This window comes from Parasteatoda tepidariorum, chromosome 7 (genome assembly GCF_043381705.1).
Source record: "Parasteatoda tepidariorum isolate YZ-2023 chromosome 7, CAS_Ptep_4.0, whole genome shotgun sequence".
In the NCBI taxonomy this organism is placed as follows: domain Eukaryota; kingdom Metazoa; phylum Arthropoda; class Arachnida; order Araneae; family Theridiidae; genus Parasteatoda; species Parasteatoda tepidariorum.
The window spans coordinates 63197803-63223159 of NC_092210.1; the positions used below are offsets into that span (position 1 = coordinate 63197803).

At 29.4% G+C, this 25357-nt stretch overlaps 1 protein-coding gene across 5 annotated transcripts in view; it reads left to right on the forward strand.

The window, feature by feature from the left end:
• LOC107444140 (aquaporin-9) overlaps nucleotides 1-25357 on the forward strand; it is a 115837-nt gene that overhangs the window by 8235 nt on the left and 82245 nt on the right. For 2 of the 5 annotated variants that reach the window (XM_016058223.3, XM_016058224.3), the window contains exon 1: nucleotides 22189-22348. The exons of the other annotated variants lie outside the window; for them this stretch is intronic. In XM_016058223.3, coding sequence (XP_015913709.1) covers nucleotides 22258-22348 — 91 coding nt within the window. In that variant the 5' untranslated portion in view covers nucleotides 22189-22257. Of the gene's footprint in view, nucleotides 1-22188; nucleotides 22349-25357 lie in introns of those variants that run through there. 5 annotated transcript variants of the gene reach the window in all.

Below are 25357 nucleotides of genomic sequence, written 5' to 3' on the forward strand. Positions count from 1 at the left end.
AAGGTTGAACTCCGACCCACCCCAGGGGGGTATACGGAGATAAAAGTAAAATTATTACAATAAAATTTCTCTAAAAACTAAAGTTACAGTAAAATTTCGCCAAATGACAGTGGTGGTGATCAGTTAAAAGTGGATTAACAATAAAGTTTGACAATTAAAAACATGTGTTAAAGGCAATGAAACCCAATAGCGCCGGTGTAAATGTCGAGAATTAAATGATTATAATAATAAGGAAACAAGAGATAAAAAATCTCAAAACTAAAATCAATGAAAGCTAAAAGTCCAAATAGTAAATGTCTAAAAGTAAAAGTCTGACTAGAAGTCTATGAAGTCTAAAATCAAAAGTAGATAAAAATTCAAAATGTAAGGCTAAAAGTTGATTAGTAAAAATTAACGATGACATGCTCTATTGTTGGTTCATGACTGGGGTCAGTTGATCTGGGGCTAGAATGTCCTCGAGGGTTTGTTTAATAATTTGAGTCACAATTTTCCTGCAGGTCAATATAGCGAAGAATTGATGTTCCTCTTCGCAATTATTCATATGGGTTCGACGAAGTGCCCGGAATCTTGGACAGTGCTTAAGTAGATGATCAATGTCCAGTCTCACTCCACAGTAATTGCATGAAGCTGATTTTTTGAAATATTTTTGTTGATGGGTCCCCCCAGCTCCTTACTGGCCCACTCCGTGGCCAGTAAGGAGCTGGTTTAAATAAAAATTGGCCTACAGGCGCTTTATGCTTGGGTCTTTAAAAAATTTATAAGTTTGTCTTCCCTTGTCACTAGACCTCCAGTCATTTCTCCAGCGGTTAAAAGTAATGTAAGGCCAGAAATATAAATAGCAACCCTCGTAATGTAGATTGTTTTTTCTATGTTCATAGTATAATTTGTTATATGAAAGAATAGAAATTGATAGGAGTAAATCAAAATATGAAAGTAATACTTTTTACGTATTACGGAATTAAATGTAAAATAAAAGATTTGGAAATGAATAGAAAACTTTATGTTTCTACATAAGCGCACGATATGAAAAGAATTCAAGGAACTATCATAAATTCTCACAATCCAATCTTAATTCAAAAATTTCGATTGAAATAAAGAATAAATTCCAAATTTTAAAGCAATAAATCACAAAGAATTATTATTCATTCATGTGACAGATATAACCATGTAGAATTAAATAAAAAAATTATTACAAAGGCATTACATAATATACCGTAGAGTATCAACTATTTACATCTACTGAATGAACTAACAGTTTGCTAGAGGGCGCTATAAGCAGTTGGGATACGACGAACTTCAAGAAACGTATCTAGCGTCAATGTAAATCGTCCTTAAGTAGGCTAAAACCAACAAATACTGGCTCATATATTCATAATAATGCTAGCATATTCATAATAATACTATCGCACGTTATTCATACTAGTACTTTTCATTCACTCACAACAAAATCAGAAAATATATTTCATGCTTAATTAAAAATGTATTTTTTTATGATTACTTAATTAAAAATATTTTTTATTTATATCTAATTTAGAAAGTTAGCCGCTATATTGTGTTACTTAACTACTTACAAATTTCTTAAACGCAAAATTTAAGGGGCTTCAATAGTATTTCCATGGACAACCTAATTTTTTAAGTTTAATAACGACTAGAAGTACACAACTAAGCTTAGTCTACAGGTTATTAAATTAAGCTGTTTTCAATGAGATAATGTGTTTGCAAATGAGATATGTGTTTCCATAGTAATTTTAAAGTTGGTGTTTATAAGTGCACTAAAATGTCACTTAGAATTTTTTTTCCACAATTAGAGAAAAAGCTCTTGAACTAAATTCAATCATAAATTAATAAAGGAAAAGCTACAAAATATAATCAAGCTAATTGTAAGATGATATGAAGCTTTCATCATGGAAATCAATCGTACTACAATAAAAGAGTCACTTTTATAAATGAATTTTGATTAAAAAAAAAAAAAAAGAAACTTTTAAGAAAAAAATATATTTAGTATTAGCACAATGCAAAAAAAACTTCAAATATATTATCTTTAAAAACGTTTTCTTTGATTATTAAAAATGCGTACATATATAAATTAAATTAAATGATATCTCTTTAAAGTAATCGATAAATCAATATCTCCATTATATTATCATCGATATAAGGTTGAATTAAACAGTGGCAACTTTGGTAACATTTGAAAAACAAGAACAATTAATATCTCATGTCTGGATTTTTTTTTATATAAAAACTATGCAACAGCAACGTAATAATAAAAAATCAAGGGAATTGTCTTTTGGGATTCTTTATTATTTTGGATTCATTACAAATCCTGAAAACAAGAAGAGATCAATTACCGCTAAAGTACTTCCGATCTTGTTTTTTTTGGTTCAGTGTGATGTATTATGCACAGCTTACGTTGCTGTAAAATTAGTGGAAATCTTTTGGAAAGCATCTTTGATAATAACTTTATCGCAAACAATGAATTTAGTGGCCTTAATAGCGATGAATCTCAAACAGAAAGAACTGTCAAAACTACTATTCGCTCAAAAAATGAAAATATTTAGAAGCTTGAAGACCACAATTAACATTTTCGCATTTCTGATTCCTTTCGCATTCACAAGCGGGAGAATGGTTTTTAAATATAAAACTTCTACTACTTCTTATTTTACCTACGGTTATGCGGTGACTAATTTACAGTTAAAATTCTTTATAGAGTTTATCAAATGTTTCTTACATTCTTTAACTTATTCTGTACAGTACTTAATAACTTTTGTGTATTGCTATCTCTGCCATCAGGCCTGCGCCCAATTAAAAAAGTCCTCTCAAGATATTATCGATGCTAAACCAGATATATTTATAAAATCTTTTCAAATGAAACTCGCCAACGAGAGGGCAGAAACGCTGAAATTTCTCAGAGATATTCAGTACATATTTTCTGTCCCCATCTTTTGTGTTTTCAACTGCTACTTTTGGCTTTCACTTGCTTTGATGGGACTTTATTCGAGAGTAGAACTAATGCCGTTAAGAGCAGAAGATTTGTATGATACCCTCTTTCTATTGGTGGTCTCATTATCCTCTTTAATGCTGATCATATTCATGGCGGGTAGAGTACCTATTGAAATGGACAGGTTTAGACATTTATTCTGCGAAAAAATGGAGTTGAGATTGCTCCGCGGGTTAGATTGCACTGACGATGTGGATAGAGCATTATACGATAAACCAAGTTTCATACTCTGTGGTTGGGAACTCGTATACTTTAAGAAAAGTACGATTATAGTAGTGTTTGGAACTATTCTCACTTACAGTTTCCTTTTGATGAGTAAAGACTAAAGTTTCAACAGTTCAAGACTCTTATGGTCATGCTTGAATTCATAGGAAGAAAAATATATTATCGGGACTTCTGAAACTATTTTAGAAGCACATTTTCTTATTTCTATGCATGAAAAGAAATAAAATTTATGAAAAATCATCTGATTTTTAAGTTCGGAAATTTATATCATTATAATTTTATTACAGTTATGTTCAGTTCTTTTGTGGAGCAGAACATTTTATTCTAGAAATTTAGTTAAAAAAAACCACGAGAATTACGGTCTGTCATCGTGTGAATATCCAGAATGACAATATCTGCTTTATCTTCATATTAATTCGAAAAAAGATTTCTGTTTATCGAAGAAAGATTATTTTGAGGAAAAATAATGTTATCTTTGCGTTCGGAAATTCATTTCTTCACAATTCTATACAAGTTCTGTTCGGCTCATCTTTTGCGAAGCAGAAAAATTTAATCAAAGAGTAATGAAAAAAAAGCGTTGTTTAAGAGATAAAAATGATTGTAACTTCAGTAATTTGTTCTATCAGTTACGGTAGAGCCGCGATGGCTCAGGGGATAGAACGTTCGCCTTCCAATGAGGTGAACCGGGTTCGAATCCCAGCCATGGCTGGTCGATACGAATCCGTATCAGGCTTGCCCCGGCCACAGTGCTGACGTGAAATATCCTCAGTGGTAGGCGGATCATGGGTCCCTTTGCCGCCAGGCCAACCATGGGAGATTCTCGTGGTATTCAATCTAACGCAAATGTGGGATAGTTCCAGTAAAACGTCCTCCACGAAGGCAATATTTCTCCCAATACTTGATCCAAGAGTTCCCTTGTCTTCTGGATTGGGATAAAAATTACAAGGCAACGGAGTTGAACAATAGTAGTCGTAAATCCAAAAATTGGGTCAGCTGTTCAACGACGGTTATAAAATAAAATAACAGTTACGGTTCAACAAGTTTTCTGTGTCTTAATAGAAATGAATGAACGAGTCATTAAAGTAATTAAGCATACAGGAAATTAAGAAAAATTTAAACTAAACAGTCCTTTATTAAATAGGAAATGGAAATTTACATAAATTCAAAAACTCACATATTTTATCACAAAAAAATGGCCTTAGCAGATAGTTAAAATGAGGAAGTGATAATAAGTCCTTTTTCACAGAACACCGTGAATCACAGTTTTGTGTGGAGAGCTGTCGTGAAAACATTACTAAAAATAGATTCTTGCCCACCTTCACTACAATGCAAAATTGACTTTAAATGTTTCCCATTATTGGTTCAAAAATAGGGTGTGAGGACTATAAAAGGAGTAACCCTTATGCCACCTCATGTAAAAAAGAGGACCCAAAACAGCACCTTATCTGGCAAGGTAAACCCAAAAATTTTCTATCGACTGCAGGTCTGCAGGCTCATTATTTTCATCAGAAGCTATTACAATAGCAGTGGCATGCACTATGGTTCCTAAATATGAGGCTAACTGTGTTTTTTTTTTTAATTTAAGAAAAATTCACAAATTTTTTATTGTTTTTATTCAAGCAATTTCTTGCTACAACGTATTAAAAATATATTTCGTGTATCTCATAATTCTAATTAACTATATTATTAATTAAACCATATTAATTATTTAATTAATTATTTAATTAATTATTTAATTAATTATTTAATTAACTATTTAATTAATTATTTAATTAATTATTTAATTAATTATTTAATTAATTAATTAATTAATTAATTAATTAATTAATTAATTAATTAATTAATTACTTAATTATTTAATTAATTAATTACTTAATTAATTAATTATTTAATTAATTATTTAATTAATTATTTAATTAATCATTTTTTGATTAATTAACTTATTAATTAATTAAAATATATTTAAAGTATTTTTAACACATTTCGACCCGTAAATGTATGGGCGCTGTTTTCATAGAAGTTTATTTAATTCTCAGCAGATAATAAATAATATTTAATTTAATAATAAATAATATTAAATAATATTTAATCTATAATACAAGTATTATTTAATTCTTATTCCAAGGAATATGAACTCTAAAATACATATATAAATGTTAGAATAGCAGGTTTATGGTTATCATTTAGGAGGTTTAAATTTCATATTTCAGCAAGAAGGATATCTCCTCTTAAATCTAAGGTTTCAAGAAAGTAGTTTGAACAAAATAGAATATATGATTTGAATTGGCCACCGAAGTCTCCTCGTTTAAATGTAAGTGAAAATGTTTAGGGATAGCTTGCATAAAACCTTTATAAAAATCGAAAGCAATCTTAAGGTTTCGATTTTTTTTAAAACTCTATTTATAATGTGTAGAGTGAGTTAAATGTAAATTAGATAGAAGGCCAAGTAAAAATCATGTCAAATATAACAGCAAAATGTCTACAAATAAATATTGGAGCTACTGGTTGTTAATTATATCTGAAATGTCTGATTATTATTAGATATTCTTTGAACCGCAATAGTTAGGGGCAGCGCAATGTTTGCTTTATTAATTTACATATGTTTAAATTTCAATGCAATAAAAATATTTTGATGAAATAAATTTTATGGCTGTAACTTTGAATGCGATTTAAATAAAATTATTATTGTGCGAATTTTCATGAACATATTTGAAATTAAAATATATTATAAAATCAGGATATAATATACTAATAATTATAAACCACAGTGTATCAGTGGGTATATTTATCAAGAATCTCTTCTCGTTAGCTGCAGATAATTAAAGTTCCTCCATGAAATTTGAAAAAGAACCGAAAAGTAAATTTTTATAATAAACAAATAACAAATTTTAATTGTAAACAAAAAATTTAAAAAATTTCGTTCTGATCAATTTTACGCTTTGTCTCATTTTTTGTTAATTTTAAGAAAAACAATTATAAAGTCAAATTCATATTGTTCATTTTTTTCAGAGACAAATACCTTTTATTGATTACTTTTCTAAGTCTGGTTAAATTATCAAAATGTTTAGAAATATTATATCAGAAACTGTTTGTTAAACAAAACATTTTGAGCAGTAATGTAAATAAAAACTCTTAATAAGCATAAAATAAACGTAACACACTGTAAACAATTCTGAATCCAATTACGGTAAAAAGTACTGGCAACCTCAACGAAACATCCTTAAAATCCATTTTTACCATAAAATTTCATGCCTTAATTTTTACAATATTTATTTAATTACAGTAAATTACTGATTTTACACTAAATATTGCTATAAATTTAATAAATTTTTTATTCCACAAAATTTTATGGTAAAAATCGATTTTACGGTTAAACGTTTTGGCACTCTGAGTGCGGGTACTTTTTACCGTAATTTAAACCGGAATTAATTTTTTTACAGTGTACACTTAAAAAAATTAAATAACAAGTTACTTATCCTTTGCGATCGAATTTAGTTTATACTTACTTATCATACTTGTCGGAATTAAATTTTATTTTACAGAACGGTATATTTATTTTTCTTAAGAATATCAAACTTGAAGAATATTAAACAGTACATATTTAAAAGGATATCTATGAAGATTCAGCTGCATGCAGTTGAAAATTTAATACTCCTGTCTTTTTTCTTTTTTTTTTCTTTTTTTGGTAAATTGAACCCATCATTTCTAGCAATTTACTTTTTAATTATTACAATAACTAAATTCTTATGTGTTTATAGGGTATAAAGTTGCAATTTATTATTACATAAAAAGAATTCAATAAAAATGTCAGTTTAAAATTAAAACGATAAAAATCCTTTTTACGTGTTTAATACGCTCAGAGTAGTTAAGAAATAAATTCAAGTTAAGAAGTTAAGAAATAAATCAAGCTTATCAAGTTAAGAAGTTAAGAAATAAATCAAGTTTATCAAGTTAAATCAAGTTAAGAAATAAATTTTCTCTGTCTAACACTTTAAAAACAAATAATCAACCGAATCATAAGAAAATTTTATATTAAAATGCATCCAAGTGAGAAAAAAAAGATGATCACAAAAGGAAATGGCTTGAGCTGATGCTATCACAGCATTGTTGATAGAAATCACAATAAGATTGTCCAAAAATGACGAAGCAATATGAGATTTGTAGAGAATTCAATATTATATATGACCCCCCCCCACAGCAATAAGGTTCTCACAACAAACTATCATCCTGTTTGAGAGATTGATATACGTGTAGCGTATCTACCACTACAAAGTTACAATTACAATTCACTAGTATATAAGACATGTTAACTTGACTCTATGTCGGGGTACCTTTTTATAGATGACGATTGACATGATCTGTTACTACCCTCCCCACATTGGTGGCCTTCAAACGTGATGTGAACACGCCTACCTTGACAGTAACTCCCACTTCGATCTGGAAACGCCTACTTCGGTGGATGGTCCACATTGAACAGTTGACTTGCTACATGTGACTGCCACACTATCCACCTCCTCGCACTGTTGCTACACAGTCTCGTCTCGATTAAGCACAACGTCGGCTTGCATACACCCGACTGCTAAAGGCACCACAGGAGCAACTACGACCATGATTTTAATACAGCTCTCATGACGAATGTTCAAAACCCGGTGACCTCAATCCAACTCTCCCGGTCTGTCACAAATGCAGAAACTAGTGGTATCCATGTATCGAATTCTATCATAGCTATAATTCTGGTGGGGGAGTTCTAATTTAATAAAATAAAGTAAAATTTAATTTATTATTATTTATTTTTATTTTAAATATGCTTTCTTAAATGAAAAGATCTATAAATACTTTTATATTTGAATAAATAAAAAATATACGAGAAAAAAATTTAATCTAAGGGCCCCAAAAATTTAAATGGTCTAGGGTCCCGCGTACGATTAATACGGCCCTGCTGAAGTTGACCATTATAGAGACTATGGGACTATAATCTGAGTTCCAGTGATCTTGAACGACAGTACAAAAATATAAGAAATAAGATTAGGATAATGGGGGGTCTTCCAGAAAGGCACTTTCACTTCTCCGAGATATAGAGCATTAAGTAATCCTAAGGCTAGGTACAGAAGGGAAGTACATAGTTAATCAAGGTATAATGCCTTAAGTAATCTTGAATAGAGCCCTATGTAAGAAAGAAACCCTGTCAGTCTAAAGTTCAAATATTATGGGTGACAACGAGCATTCAGACGGAGCATTTTGTTTAAATGGTACATTAATGTAGATTTCTACACTAAATTCTCCCGGAATATCATTTAAACTAGTTTTTTTTATTTAAATAAAAGGTTCGTGCTCATTCATGGATTTATGGTTATTTCATTCTATCTCTGTTTCATTAAAAGAAAGAATTTTATAAAATTCAACAGGCAATTGAAATTGCATAAATAATAGACATACAGGTACATGTTTAGCACTAATAAAATAGAAACTGCTGATCAATAATGGAATCAACTGAAGAGAAACTAATTAAACTGATTGTAACATTATATAAATTTAATTTATGATTGCATATTGAAAGATTTATACGATATTTTCGGATGTTGGGTATGAAATCACTCATAATATGAGTTTTAATGTTCTAACTTTTCACATTATGAAAATTAATTTATACTGCAATTTCAAAATCGAACAGAAATAAAAGATAATTTGTTAAAAGCTGAAAACATGTTTAATGAATTTAAAAGCTTTACTTTCAATTTATTTTTCATGAATACGTCTCTCCCAAATATGAATAAGTTGAATTTTAAGATTTCGATTTACCCCAATCAATATTCAGATACGTACTTAGCATTGTTAAAAGCATTTCGCAGACATAAGAGTAGGTTGAATAGTCACAACTTCTCAGACCTTTCAATGAGCAGAGAAAGTTTATGCAAACTATCCAGTTTTTTTTCCCTGATAAATACCATGAAACAGCAACGTGATGACAAACGAATTCTATTGAAAAAGCATTTTGGCATTCTTTATTACTATGGATTTGTCACAGACATTCAAGACAAAAAGAGACCAATTACTGCTCATGCACTTTTCATTTTGTTTATGTTGGTTCACTTGGACGCATCATACTCATCTTACTTAGCTCTGAAGTCGCAGGAAATGCCCTGGAAATCATACTTAATGATAAGTTTTGCCCAAACATTAAATTTAATGGCTTTAATTACGATGAGCCTGAAACGAACAGAGCTCTCAATTCTACTGTCTGCGCAGCCTTTGAAAAAGACCTTTGCAAGCTTTAGGACCACACTAATCATTGTTGCATTCTTCGTCCCCATTCTCTACACTAGTGTGAAAACAGCTTTACGCTATAAAATGCCGACTGATTCCTTTTCAACCTATGGATATACAGTAAGCAATGTGCAATTGAAACTCTCTATAGACTTTATTAAATTTTTACTACAAAGTCTGACATATTCTGTGAATAACTTGATAATTTTTGTATACAGTCTTCTGTGTCGTCACGCTTGCATACAGTTAAATAAATCAATTCAAGATATAATCGATACTAGACCAAATCTATTTATAAAAACTTATCAACTGAGACTTGCAAATGAAAGAGCAGAAACACTTCAGTTTCTCAAACATATTCAGAGCATATTTTCTCTACCCATATTCTGCGTTTTTATATGTCATTTTTGGATTTCCCTTGTTATGACAGGGTTTTGTGCGAGGTTAAAACTACCAAAGCTGGGAATGGATAATTTGTTCGATGCTTTCTTTCTACTGGTGTTTTCATTATCTTCTTTAATATTGATCATATGCATGGCGGGTAGGGTACCTATTGAAACGGACAGGTTTAGAAATGCATTCTGCGACAAAATAGAGATGAGATTGCTCCGTGGATTGGAATGTACTGATAATGTGGATAGAGCATTGTACGATACACCTAGTTTTATTCTCTGTGGTTGGGAACTTGTATACTTTAAGAAAGATACGATTATAGTAGTGTTTGGATCGATTCTCACTTACAGTTTGCTTTTGATGAGTAAAAACTAAAGTTTTAAATATGAGAAAAAATTAATTTTTCTCCGCGTTATAATTTATTCATAAGGTATCAGGAAATAAATACCTAATGGAGCAATGACAATGCTTATTGACTTAACATAAACATGATCAAGGTAGTGATTTTTAGTTTTGGAGTTATTTTAGTTTCATCAATTTCATAACAGTCACATTTATTCATTCCCAGCAACTTTTAGTATCAAAAAAGGCAAATTCACAGACTGATTGATTCTAACCGCGCACAGCATTTTCGGCCAAAATAGCTACCAAAAGTACCTATTTCGAAAAAAATTCAAATGTATAATTACAAAGAAAATTACATGGCAACCTTAAAATAATTTGAAAACATATCGCTGCTTCAAAACTAAAACGACACATCTGCAGGCATAATGCGTTTGCAGATGCGTCGTTTTAGTTTTGAACCAGCGATATGTTCAGTTATTATTGTAATATTACGTTGTTTTTTTTTTACCTAAATGTTATTTTAAATTATAGGTTTTAATTAAACTAACTTCGGCATAGTTTAAATATTAAAAAATCAATGATAAGCTTAAATAAAAATATTTTTATAAAAAATCCATTAATATTAGAAATTGAAGTTTACTGTTTGAACAGTTGACCGAATTGTTGGTAAAAGATAAGTGTTGCAAGAAAAGGTTACTATTATTACTCTCTTCATCGTCATAAAAATTTCTTTTTAAAAATAAGCATTGACTGTTTTTTCCTACATGGTAACTTTTTGGAGTGCTACAAATAAATTAATGGAAAAAATAACCAAAATGACTTTTAATTTGCTCAATTATTAAAAGGAAATTAGTGTTCCAACTATTAAGCTTAAATATTGAATATTACTGGACTGACAATAAGAGTAAACTTATAAATTAGCAAGTTTTCGTATTATTTGAAAATTAGAGAAAGTTCTTGCTCTATAAACAGGTAAATATTCTTTTTTTTTTAAAAAAAAATATCATGCAGCAACTACGCAGTGAGAAAAAAGTTTTATCAAGAAGACATGATACTCTTAATTAATATGGATTCGTCAAAACACTAAAAACAAAAGAACTTTTATACTTCTTTAAGTTTTATTTTATTTAATTCAATTTACGTATTTTACGCAGCTTTCTCTGCCATAAGAATGAACTAGATATCAAACTTTGTTGAATCTTTTGTACAAACAATCTATTTTATGGCTTTAATAATAATTTATTTGAAACAGAAAGAGTTGTCAATATTATTGTTTATGCAACAAGTGAAAAATAAAATTTAAAAGAACACTTTCTAATTTTCATAACTATCCCCTCTACGGATAGCAGCATAGCACTCAAATATCAAACACCGACTCATCATTGTTATGCATACAGTGTGTAATTTGATATAAAAACTCCATATAGAACATAAAAATTATCAGCTATAAAATATTGGAACATTCTGGGAATTCCTCCATGATGTTTGCTTAATGTCTTCTGTGTCGGCGTGCTCGCGTGCAATTAAAAATCTCATTACAAGATATATCCGGTAGTAAACCAGATGTTTTCAACCAAAACTTTCCAATGAAGTAGTAGAAACAATGAAGTTTTTCTTAGATATTTTGAATGCATTTTTGCCATTCATTTTTTGTGTTTTTATCCTTTTAAAACATTGTATTTTAAATTTTGGATTTAACATTAGGAAAATCTTGTTTTTTTAACCTTCCGAATTCGAAAAAACCAATTTTATAAAATTTAATTAACGAAAATTTTATCTTACTATTTCTTTGTGTAATTATATATAAAATGTGACATATTTGGAATTAGAATTCTTTATGCAATTTATGAAAAATTGAATACAATTATAGAATTACAATTATTTATGCATAAATATTTTACTTGTCTGCGAGTTTTTGTTAACTTTTGTGTACAGTTTATTGTTGTATAGCTGCTTGAATACCTTTTAAAAAGTCATCTGAAATACCGCTGATCCTTGATCAGTTTAATTTATTAAATTTTCTTAAGTGAAATTTGCCAAGGAGGAACTATAAATTTTTACATTTTCAAAAGATAAGTAGAATACATTAGAATATATATTAAAATATATATTTAGAAAAAAAAAAGTATGGTCAAAATTAGCAGAATATGATAAAACTTACAGCTTCTTTTTTCTCTATAAGAATACCAAAAATTCCGAACTTTTTTTGAAGCTCTTTGGTAATGGTTTTTGAAAAATTAACAATAAAATATGGCCTTACAACTTGGGATAAAGTTTGATAAAGTGTATTTTTATCATGATAACTTGAGGAACAGCATAAAAACAATTTATTCGGTTAAATTTTCTTTTCAGCGTTGTATTTTTTAGTAAACTATGATACTGAAAAACCAGAATTACCGGTAAACCATTACCATATGAAAAGAAAAGTTATTAATTAACGAGTCAAATACTATATATTTCGGTTTCATTAACCAGAATTATGTTTATTCTTACCAGATTTATTCTATTGCGTACTAATTGTTTCTCTGCTAGCTATTGTTTGAGGCTTAAAATACCGCTTTGCTTAAAACGCTACGCAGCTTCAATCGTACCACGCGTACAGTCCTATATCGTTTCGGTAACATTTAGGAACGTTACCGAACGTTTAGGAAACGTCTCGACGGCTAAGAGATCTACCAACTTCGGCATGCAGCACATCATGTTCTACAGTGGAACGCAGAGGCCTGTCCCAACATAAGAATTGCCAGGTTCTCCTGGAGAGTTGGAGGATAAAAGAGCGACAAATAACACTCCAATGGATCCCAGGACATTGCGATATCTACGGCAATGAACAGGCCGATATGCTGGCTAAGAAAGGCACTCAAATAATTCAACAGCAAAGCACTCTTAAATCCTTTCACTCTATATCTAACATTTTATGAGACAAAACTGGAAAGCGCTCGTATTTTTTCAAGAAGTTGGAGGAACAGCTTAGAACAGGGTATTGCCGATAAGCCCCGCAATAAAGTTGTTGCAGAATTCAGGGTGGCCCATGATTGCCTGGCGAACCACCTCTGCCGCATCGGCATTTTCACTGACCCAAATTGCCCGTTATGCTCGAATAATGAACTTATGAACAGGAACCATCTATTGAGATGCTCGGCTCTGCGTGGGGACTCTGAGGTGAGGCGCTACTGGAGTGCCCGACATCTGTTAATGAGATAGTGACTTTTTTCTCTTACTTGTTGTTCACTGTTTTTGTAAGAGTTTGTCATTTTCCTTTACCATTAGAAAAAGGAACTTTTAGGAACAACGTATCAACTTCAACTGCTGAATGAGTCAAATTTCAAGCCAGTTCAACTGTACTACAACCAATATCGAAAAATGGCTGAGAACTATTTCTGAACTTAATTACTCAATACCAAATTTCTGTATATCTAAGTGGAGCTAATTATACGACTGTAACATGTGGAAACTCTGTTGAATTTAGCTATTTTGGAACGTCAATCTTTCAGGAAAAAAAAATTGACAGCAGAAAACATCAACCATTTTAATGGAAACAATACACTACTCTTCTATCCCCTTTAATTTAATGATTCCCCGCTGATTCTTTGAAAATTTCTGTAAAACTTCAGAAGAAAATCAAGTGTTTAAAACAATCAAGTGTTTAAAATAATATGACAAAATAACAATTTTATAATAGTAAAATTTGATAATTACTTTTACATTTTTATTAATTACAAAATAAAATCGAATATTTACGTTAGGTTTTAAAAATTAGACAAACACTAGAGAGAATAAATTCTGATCCGTGTAATTACTATCAGAAAAAATGTATCCAAAAAAACTTTCCCTATTTTACTAACTGTATTTTTCTATAATTTGGTAACCACAATTAAACTCCAAATTTAATTTGTTAATGTTTCTAAAACATATATTTTAAATACTTTTTAATTGATTTTGATAAATTCTGAGATATGTAGTTTAATAGTAGTGAAACTATCATGGTCCAGTAGAAAAGAATGGTTGAGTAGAAAAGCTGGTTCAATAGAAAAGCTGGTTCAATGGAAAAGAATGGTTCAATAGAAAAGCTGGTTCAATAGAAAAGCTGGTTCAGTAATGAAAAAAAAAAGAACACAAAGTATGGTTCAGAAACTAAAGTATGGTTCAGTAGAAAAGCTATCATGGTGTCAGCATCCCTTCGATAAGGTGAAAAACGAAACCAAACTTTATATGAAGTTTAAATTAAGATAAAACCACATTTTTTTCCACCAAAGAGGTAATTAATTGCATTCATTGAATTAAAAAAAGCCGGTTTAGAAACTTTTTTAAGGGAAAAAATTGTAATCTAACTCATTAATCCCATTACCTGGCAACCACTATCATTTATAAAGCAATCTATTATTAAAATGAAATCCGAGATTAATAATTAAATGGAGCTCCAGATCGTGCCCTAAATTGGAAAAAGATTCTCTATCTAATTATATCGACTCCCGTAATAAATAATTCCACTTAACTAACAAACAAAGGAATAGATATTTGATTTCATTCCTACAGCCAATCGAAAATACTGCCGTTGGAATTATTTTAGAATCAATGACAAGATAATAAAAATATAATGTGTCTAAAAATAAGCACGCGATTTTTTTGTTGCTTTCATTAAAATATTGCGAGTATGCGAGTAACAGTGAAAAACAAAATCGCGTGTCTTTTTGAATATGATAATTTTTTTTAAACGCATTAACGTAAAAACACTTAATGACCTCTTTCAAACACGCATGTCATCGGCAATTTTTGGAAGCTTTGTTTCGGAAATAAATTCAAATTTAAGAAAAACTTGTAGACGTTTTACCACAAATCAATAACGGTTCTAAGAAGGTGCTAGTTTACTTAAAAATTCATAAGCACTTTAATTTCAGCAGACGCCAACGATACAGTTGTCATGTGACGATAAAAGGATGTTCTCGGAAGTTCAATAAAGAACATTTGGAACTTTTTTAAAAACGAAATGGCAACATTGATTTTATATATATTAGCACCATCTTCTTTTTTAAGCTCCGCGCAAAAATTTAGACTGCCCTACTAGCACAGAGGTTTGAAGATCATTTTGATAAAAATGGAATTTAAAGATGAAATTAATAGAAAATTTAAAGATCAAAGAACTATTAGGCGGATTAGAATACAACCACGCAGAAGAGTTATTCATAGAATGGATAATGGAGATGATTATGATTGGGAAGATATCTTTAAAAGTAGGTTTAAAATATTTGCTAATTTTTTCATTACAAAAAAGCAATACTTTAACATTCCTTAATTGATATTTCTTTCTCATGTTTTTGTGTTTAAACTTCTATATTCTATATTCTTAATAGTGTAGTTCACAAAGTTATCCTCTAAAAACAGGACAACCTTTTTGAGGGAAAATAAAATTTAGCTTTCATGCATAGAAAAAAAAATATCGAGTTTTCGAGTCATTATATTGATACAATATTATGTTACAAATTGTAGCAATATTTTTAAAAATGTATAAAAATCTTACAAAATTATCCATATTTACCTAAAATTAATAAACTCCCTCTTTGTTTCTCCTATAAGTTATGATTCATTGTTTTAATTAAATTTCTCTTATGAGCAAAAGCTAATTATGAAAATTTGTACACTATAAAGAATTTGTATAATAGATAGCCCAACAGGGCTTTAAATCAAATTTTAAGATATAGTTTCAAATAATTTTGTAAATTAAATTGAAATTAATTAAAATTTTAATGAAACTTCCTCTTAGGTCAATGAACTTTTAATATAAGGATTAAAACTGGAACTACATTTAATAAAATAGTTTTTGGCCGCAGTTTATTTTTAAAAAATTTTTATACTTTGAGATTATTTAGCTTTTTGTTTAATATTATGTTTTTGACAAAACACCGCATAGTTTCCGGAAAAAAAAATGGTAAAGCAAAAGTTCCTGCAAGTAAATCAATTTATCAAACTACAAAAATTAATAAGCGTAACGAATTGTATATTTTTCATCATTTAATAACATATGACCATGAAAAAAATGTAAACAGAAATGTAACCTTCTGTATTTTGTTCCTCTTTCTTTTTGTTCATTCATTTTTCCTTCACCAAAATCCATCTGTAATAACTGGAGCATGTTATTGGTCAAGATCAATGAACTGTAGATCCTTTCAACTATTTATTTTATTTCCCATTACACATTGACTTATGAAACACATTTTAGCTAATTTAAATTCAGTTTTTATCTATACAAAGATTGTCGTCTTTGTGTTAGATAAAAAATATGTTTGGTTTATGGTCACATTTTTTTGTTGTTGTTTATTTTCATTGCCTTTGCTTCCTATTTTTTCAAGAATGGGCATATTCCAAAGCATTTATTTTGAAAATTTTTTGATAAATTAAATCTTTATCTTTTTCTTTTTTTACATACTTTAACAATATATACAAACGCTCTCCTACCTGAACTATATTGGAACCATAATTTTCACTTCGCATAATTTGAAAATCCAGAATTCAAATCTGATTAAATAAATGTAACAGATATAATAGAGATATAACTTACGTATAGATACATAGAGACATACTTACATAGAGATATACTTATAATAATTTAGAGATATAACTTACGCCTGATTTAGAAACTTTAAATATTGTCTACTATAATTAATTACTATGTTTGAGACTAGATCCTCAAGCCATTAATATTGAACCATAGTAAGTGAAAACCCAATCATTAGATCAAAAGTTACTGAGGTGATCGCTTTTTTTTTCGCACTGAACCCGTTCCCCCTGGTTTCTCTTCAGATGATATGAAAAAAAATTCTATGTATCAGGAATAGAAAACTATATTGCATGATATTCCCGAGCATGTAAATATTTGATCAGAAATATCTTGAAATATTGGCTAAGTGCCCATTCAAAATTTAAAGAAAATCTCCAAGGTGCCAGATGGGACGATGCAGCTGAGACAAGCAAGAATTTTATGCTAATAACTAATAGTGAATAAAAAAGACAAGAGACTCTTGATCCTCTCCTCACTAGACCTTCTACAGATATGAAAGATATTATTGAATTCTTTCATTTTATTTCAACTCAGTAATATCTTTTACGCCATCTAATATGAAAGATATCACTGAATTCAGGTTGTACGGAACAACTCATTCCGTCATTCACCATGAATTAAGATATTTAGCAAACTAAATAATTAACAGTATAGAATGGTTTTGATAACTTCCATGACAAAAATCCTTCCTCTCTTCAAGCGTATAAATTCAAAATTCTATTCATAACTTACTTCATTTTCTTAAAAGCTTCATTTTATCGAAATGAAACATCCTTTGTTTCCCTTAACCCTTTATAAGGCCGTGAGAATTATACTGCCAAATTTTTTAATTTTTAAATACTGTAAGAAATACCCTTTATTTTTCTGACTTCTGTTTTGTTCATTTTTAATCATAAATGTCGGTTCAAATTCTAGCTTTTGCCATACAGTTTGGCTTATTGTTGGATAACTTTGCCTTTTCTTAAGTCATTTTACGATTATTTCCTATGCATACGCTTAGAGAACTGCAGTTGCAAAGTCGATTAAGAGGTAGCTCACACAGGTGATTGGAGATCTGGAGGTAGTGAGTTCGATCATCTCATCCGACGAAACAACCAGCGTTTATATTCAGCATATGATGCAGGTTAAATCTGCCGTGTCTGAAAGTCTTCTCATTGATTGTGATGTGGAAGATTAAAGAGAGGGTTTACAGCTCAGGCTCTGTCCACGTCGTTTGACTTGGATCAAAATTATGAGGCATTCCTACCTGGGTCGTAAAAGATAGAGTCGGTAAGAGATAGAACCCTAAAAACGGGGCTATATTCTTGGCCATGGTTGATTGATGATGTTCTTGCACTTACTTTTCAGCAATTATTTAAAGGTTTCGAACAGCGCCTATATAAAACTGCAATTCGACTTTAGCGTCAAATTGATACTTTACCTTACTATTTTCTTTCTTCATGATGAAACATTAAAGCCGCGGTGGCGGAGGGAACAGAGCGCTCGTTTCACAATGAGGTGACCCAAGTTGAAATCTCAGCGATGACTAGTCGATATGAATTCTGTGCCCAGCTCGCAACGACTACGATGACATAAAATATCCATATCTGGTACGAATACAGATTTGATTTGGAATTTAGGCAGCGAAAATTTGCTCTTGTGGGGTAAAATCCATTGATATTACGCAATTACTTTGTAACTTTTACTGACAGAGCTTGTTCTTGAATGGTAAAAAATTGGTGAGTACTGGTATTTACATCGTAAGTTTTACGGTTTTGCGCATATAACTCGGCTGCTTGTTATATATAAAACCATAAATTGTGCTGAAAGTTTTGTAAAGAGCATGATTTACGCAGAAACCTTGATAACTTCAGAACATACAAATAAAATACCAATAAAAAGCTTTGTTTACATGAATTTAGGTAGCATTAAAGGTTAACATGAGGTCATCGTGAGAAGCCAAGACTGGCTTGTGCTTTACGTGTTCGTCCAGTTTATCTTTTCTCGTCGAATTTATTAGCACACTATTTTAAACATAGAATTTATAAATTCGGCTATTTTTAAGCATATATGTATAAGTTTAAGACCAAGTCCTTACAGTAGGTAAGTTTTCAGAATCCCAACTACCATCCCACCAAAAAATTGGTCTTAAAAATCATATTAATTTTAGGAAATAAGCTAAAAGAAATTCCTTTTTTTAAAATCAATCTCAATCCCAAAAATATTTTTCAAAACACTACTGTATAAAAATAGCTCCATAAAAGACTTACCTATAAATAAAAACATCAATCACCTAATAGGTAAACATTATTTAAAAATAAATTTTATCTTTTCCTAAATGATATGAATAATAGATAACAATTCACACAAACAATATTCTTCTATTATAGAATCAGTAAATAGCTTCTTTTAAAATGTCTAGTTAGTAATTAGAGCTTCATTATAACAGATCAATATTCAGTTTCGGAAAGCTAGAATGGATTTATCTAGTAGAGAGATACGTAGAAACTGTTAGATAACGAAAAATTAGCATCACAAATGTATTTGCAAAAAAAAAAGCTTATTTTTCTGAAATAAAATGCATGTTTCAAAACTAAATGCTATAATGTATCTGTTTTCTTTATGCATGTGATTTTTGTTAAGTGTTTCATGGATTTTTTCCCACTCATGTAATTTCTAGTGCAATTTAATGTATTGGAAATGTGGCATGCGTTTCTGATAGTTTGTTGTACTTAAGATCATGTATGGTATCAAAATGAGCAAACCTATTTTTAACTAGGCAAGGAAATCTGTCATCATCAAGAGACATGCACACGGGAAGATATTTTAAAAAAGCTTCATTTTAAGTATTAAAAATTTTTTATTTAATTTTTTATTGCAATTGCAGTCTGCATTTTTTTTCTCCTTGCGTAAATATATGTATATATATATATAATACAATATAGAAAAAAAAGGATTAAAAAAAGATTGGAAAACGGAGAAAATTAGGATAAATAATAAGTTTTATTTACTGTGCATAAGCTGCAGGTTTATAGAACTCATAAAATAAGTTCAAAAACTGAGTTTAAAAAGAAGTTAATTTTTAAACTTACACGTTCACCTACCAATGACTCAGGTTTGAATCCCTGAAGTGGCTGGTTGATACGAATTCTGCTNTATATAAAGAATAATGTTTAGGATAATTGTTCCTTATTCAGAAATATCACATTAAATTATACCAAAAGATGTGTTTTGAGGAAGATTTTTGGTTTTTCCCATTAATAATTTTCTATTTTATATTATTTTATTTTTATTTTATTTTATTATTTGTATATATAGATAGTTAGTTAGATATATAATGTCTCCTCATACGAGACTGGCTATATTAAATCATAAGCTTAAAATAGATTTCTCTTATTAATTTTAAGACGTAGAAATCGTTCTCTCACAAAGAGCCATAAAAAGTAAAGATGCAAATTAAATGATTATTTATTTTCTGAAGTTAATGGGTAATAATTCTTAGAAAAATACTCATTAAGAAAATCCCCAAAATTCCCTATCGTCAGAATGGCGTCATCTTTGGAACATATCAAAATATCTAAATTTTCCCGTTTGAATAACGTTGGATAAAATTAAGGATATTCTTGCAACCAATTCCCTTTCACAATCCCTGTTTAAGTAGCAGGAGCTATCAAAAATTCGCTGCTTTTACATAATGTAACTGCGAGCAATGTTTACCATATGTTGTTCCAGATAATTTTGTTTACCATATGTTGTTTACCATACGTTGTGCAAGATAATTTTGAAAGGTGACGAAGATGGTCACCAAAAGTGACTAGTATTAAAATTAATCCCTAATAATGCAATCTGGGCACCATCATACCAACAGTAGAAAAGAGATGAAAATGGAGCAAACACTTAGTTACTGCGAATAGTTATTTAGTAATATTAATGAATATAAAAGTTAGCTCAAATATTAAAATTTATAGGGATTTGTATACATTAAGTTTGGTCACCCATTAACTTTTTGTTCCGTCGAGGGCAATTCTCTCCCGCACTGTTAGAATTTTCATTCTAAAATTATGGTAAAATCGGCAGCAATCTGTCCCTCTAATTAACCATAAAGTTTACAGTAAAGAACGTTTTTTACCTTTGCATTTGAAACTTGTATGGTTAAAAAACAGTATGTATAAAACTACTTGTACTCTTAAAATTTGCTAATTGTAGAATTTTACTTATCAGATGATCTAGGATTTTACATGCTTCAAAGGATAATCCTTAGTACAGTAAATGTTAAGAGTCAGTTCTTAATGAATATTTATTAAAGAGAATTAAAAGCATATATTAAATTTTCCCACTTTGTCTCCTCTTAATTCAATATTATTCGTCTATATTTATTACCGCTGCATTTTAAAAAAAACTAAGCTTTCAATTTTTATAATTTGTATAATTAATCTTATTTTAATTTTTATAATTAATCTTATATAAGTTAAATAAGTTCACATAATTTTTATAATTAATCTTATTTTTAATTTTTATAATTAATCTTATTTTTAATTTTTATAATTAATCTTATATAAGTTGAATACTCGTTATGTTAATTCAGGCTATATGCTTAGTTAATATAGTTTTAAAAAAGTCACTTTAAATGCGATTCTAATCTGGAAGAAGTACCATAAGTTTTAACTTTATACAGAGATGAAAAGAGATGTGATCAAAATTTCCAAAAATATGGTAAAATTTACTGTGTTTCCGGCTCTATGGGAACAACAAAAAGCTCGGTAATATTTACCAAAGTGCATATTTGGTAATGATTTTGGTAAAATTAAAAATAAAATATAATTTTATAATATGTGATAAAATTAAGTCAAATTGGTAAAATTTGGTTACTTTATCATGATACCTTAGTGCATGGTAAAAAAAAACTTATGTTCTGTTAAATTTGCTTTTGTATTTTTTACAAAATGTATGGTAATAAGAAATATAATTTTGAAAAGCAGAATTTCCAGTAAACCACTATCATATAAATGTGAATGGCCTTTTACTTTGGTTTTATAAACCAGAATTATGCTTTTTGTTAACATACCATTACCATACAATAATGAATGTCTACCAGAATTTTTATTCCGAATTTCGGTGTAGCAATATAAATGAACAATAAAATGTTTTTAAAAATGTAATTTTTAGAAACATTTCATTGATGCAGAAATAGGTAGCATAACGCTATTTAATCTTTTCATTCACTCCTAACAATAATATCGGACCATTCTACAATATTTACATTATCATTATATTAAACTCTTTGTAGAACATAATGAATATTAAATTTCCTTTCAAGGAGATTTTTCCTTGATGAACTTTATTTATATTGCCTTACGTGTCCCAGTCGCTGTTGATCCACCTGTACAATGCACAGGTATTCCTTCCTATTTCGTGAATATGCGCCAGGTGCTGAAAAAATTGAATAGCTGCAAATCAAACAATTCCTTAAAAAAAACTTGCTTATGGCTTTGAAAGTATGGTTTTCAAATTATCTTGCAAACACACCTACTGGGTAAGTGGAGCAGCGAACATTGGGATTGGGGATAACCCTGGTTACGGTTACAGAAGTGAGTAATTTAAACTGTTTATAAAGTGTAGGCACAATCTTGTAAACAAAAAAGGTTTTTATATATCCTTGTTTACATTTGTTTGAATTATGATATGATATGAATATGAATTATATGAATATAAATTACATGAATTATGCTACATTTGAATTATGATTTGAATTGTGATAGTTTGAATTAGGATAGATTTGAAATACTGTTTGACTTTTGAAAGTATCTGTGCACAGTAATGAGTAAAGATATTTCACCCGATTCATATTTTCGACTAAATGTTAATAGATTTTGTAACTGTATCCTAAAAATGGAGTCAACCTGTAGTTTAAATTGCTGTTAATTTTATGAACATTTAAAATAATGCCCGTATAATTGCTTTTCTTCTTTGCTTCATTTCAACAATCAAATTCTTATGATGACATTTAGAAAAAGATTGTATGAACTTGTCATGCATTTTTATTTATATGAGACTCATATTTTAATTTATTATAACTAGTTTTGATGATTATTTTAAAAGAAATAACAAACTTTTTTTTGTAAATTTTTTTATTCACAGTAAATGGCTACTCTTCTTTAATTTTTAAAATAGTTCTCATATTATTGCAGTTTAAAATTTGTTGTTCAAAACTTTATTTTCAATAAGAAATATAAAGAAATTAAATATGTATAGTGCGCAAAATAAAAAATGGGCCACCCTAAATATCTTTTGATCTAATAATCGGATTTTCGTGTTATGAATTCAATCTTAATGATTCAAAGGGGTGACCTCAAAAAAGCTAAATAACTAGTGCAGACGATATTTTAAGTTACAAAATCAGACGCAAACACGTATTTTTTCAGAATAAACATATTTTCTAATCAGTGGATTTGGATTTCTGAACTCCAAAATATAGGAAATATGGTCCTAATAGTTTAGTTAAGAGAGCGGTTCAAAGTTTAGAGCTCTACAGTGTACAGTATCACACTGATGATTTTGATGGTAATATTTTCATATATGGTAATAATTTATGGTTTTACCCTACATTTAAAAAAAAATTTCAAACATGCGATAAAAAATTATCCCTGTACTTTACTAGTAAAACTATAAAATTTATCAATAAAAATTTATGTAAGAATTTATAGTCAACTTTTTTGAAATTTAATTTATAATTATCAAAATTTCTTCTACTTTCTAATGATCTAAATTAAATTTATTTTCCTTCTCATTTTACTAAATTACTTTTTAAAAATAAAATACTTATTTTTTATCGTAAAAAAGATACACGGTACTCGTAAAAGAAGAATATAGTTCATGAAAATACACACAAGGCTGCTTTTTGATCAAATTTGGCCTCCGTTAAAGTATGTTAAAATAATATCCAAGAAATGCAATATGCATTTAATATGTTCTGATCACGCATATTGCACGTTAAAGTACACAAATAAAAAGTTCCCTCGCATCGTTTTTAGGTTTTCTTTCGTGCATACAGAGAAGGGCAACAAGCTATAATCCAATGAAACGACTTGAATCTCTGTTTATATTTACACAAGGCTGGCAGACTTTTATGATATAGAAATTCAATACGCATTTCCACTCTGAGAAAATAAGTCTGGTGAAAACTACCAGAATATGGTAAAATTTACCCTGTTTATGACTCTAAAAGAACACCAAAAATCTTGGTAATTTTGCCGAAGAACTTTGGTAATGATTTTGGTAAAAATAAAAATAAAATTTAGTTTCATACTATGTGAAAAAATTCGGTAAATTTTTTATAATACCTTAAAGCAGGATATAAAACCATTTATTCAGTTACATTTACTTTTCAATTTTGTATTTTTACTGAATACGTGCTAATAAGAATTATAATTTTGAAAACCAGAATTTTTGTAAACAGTTACTATATGAACGGGAAAATTTCGAAATAAATGATTTTAAAACCGTATATTTTGCGCTTATTAACTAGAACTATTGGGGGGGGGGGGTTACCAGAAATGTCATCATACTATAAGGTGATTTTACCATATTTGTTTTTCCGTATATTATTCTATTTTTTGAAAATAGTTTTTAAACCAAAATAATGCCATGCGGATGGCTATTTTGCATGTTTGTTTACAAATACAAATTAATTCGAGCAACGTACTATAGAAATAATCCACTTGACTTGCCTTTTCATAAAAGGTTTGTTACAACGAGTCGTCCTATTGGATTAACACTAGAGTAATAATTTTGGTGGAAAAAATCATATTTTTCAAGGACTTTTATAATTTGCGTTTTAGTGTTATACATTATGATACACGTTTTTTTTTTTTCAAAGTCCAACGATAAGTTGCTTTGGTCAAAGAGTTATAATATGAATTATCATTATTTTACCAAATACTTTTATTAAAACTTTATGCAATTTTGATTAAAAAAAATATTTTTTGATATATAATTATTTAAAAATATATTTGTCCATAATTTTTATGCTTAAGTGATGGAATGGAAATTGCCTACGCAATGCATCAATGCGAAAATCTTTACTGTTATTTAATTTCGAGCACGTAAGTCATGATTTAGCTCCAGAAACGTGATTTAAAAAGTGTTTAAACTAAGCAAAAGATATATCGAAATTGTTAAGGGTCAGAACTAAAGTAGTAGGTCAAATCAATTAGAATTCAAGAAAAAGCAAAAGTAATTTTCATTTCTCTCTGAAACAATTCTTCGTGTTCCTAATAAATGACCAGACGAGTCAGACCTCTTTTTAACAAGATCATTATGCAAACATTATGCTTTATTTATATCGCTTCACGCTTGTACTTTTAAAAAATAATCTTTATAAATATGTAGAATATTTACATGCATGTATACCTTATACAAATCCGCAATTCTGAGCTGATACGCACCAAATTTGGCGTACGTACGTTCGAATACACGGCGGACCTAACTGTTTACTTTAAAACTTCCTATGATCACCGATTCATAAGCTACACATCCCAAAGAACGAGTTTTTCAGAGAAATTGGTGTGTGTGTATATATATATATATACACACACACT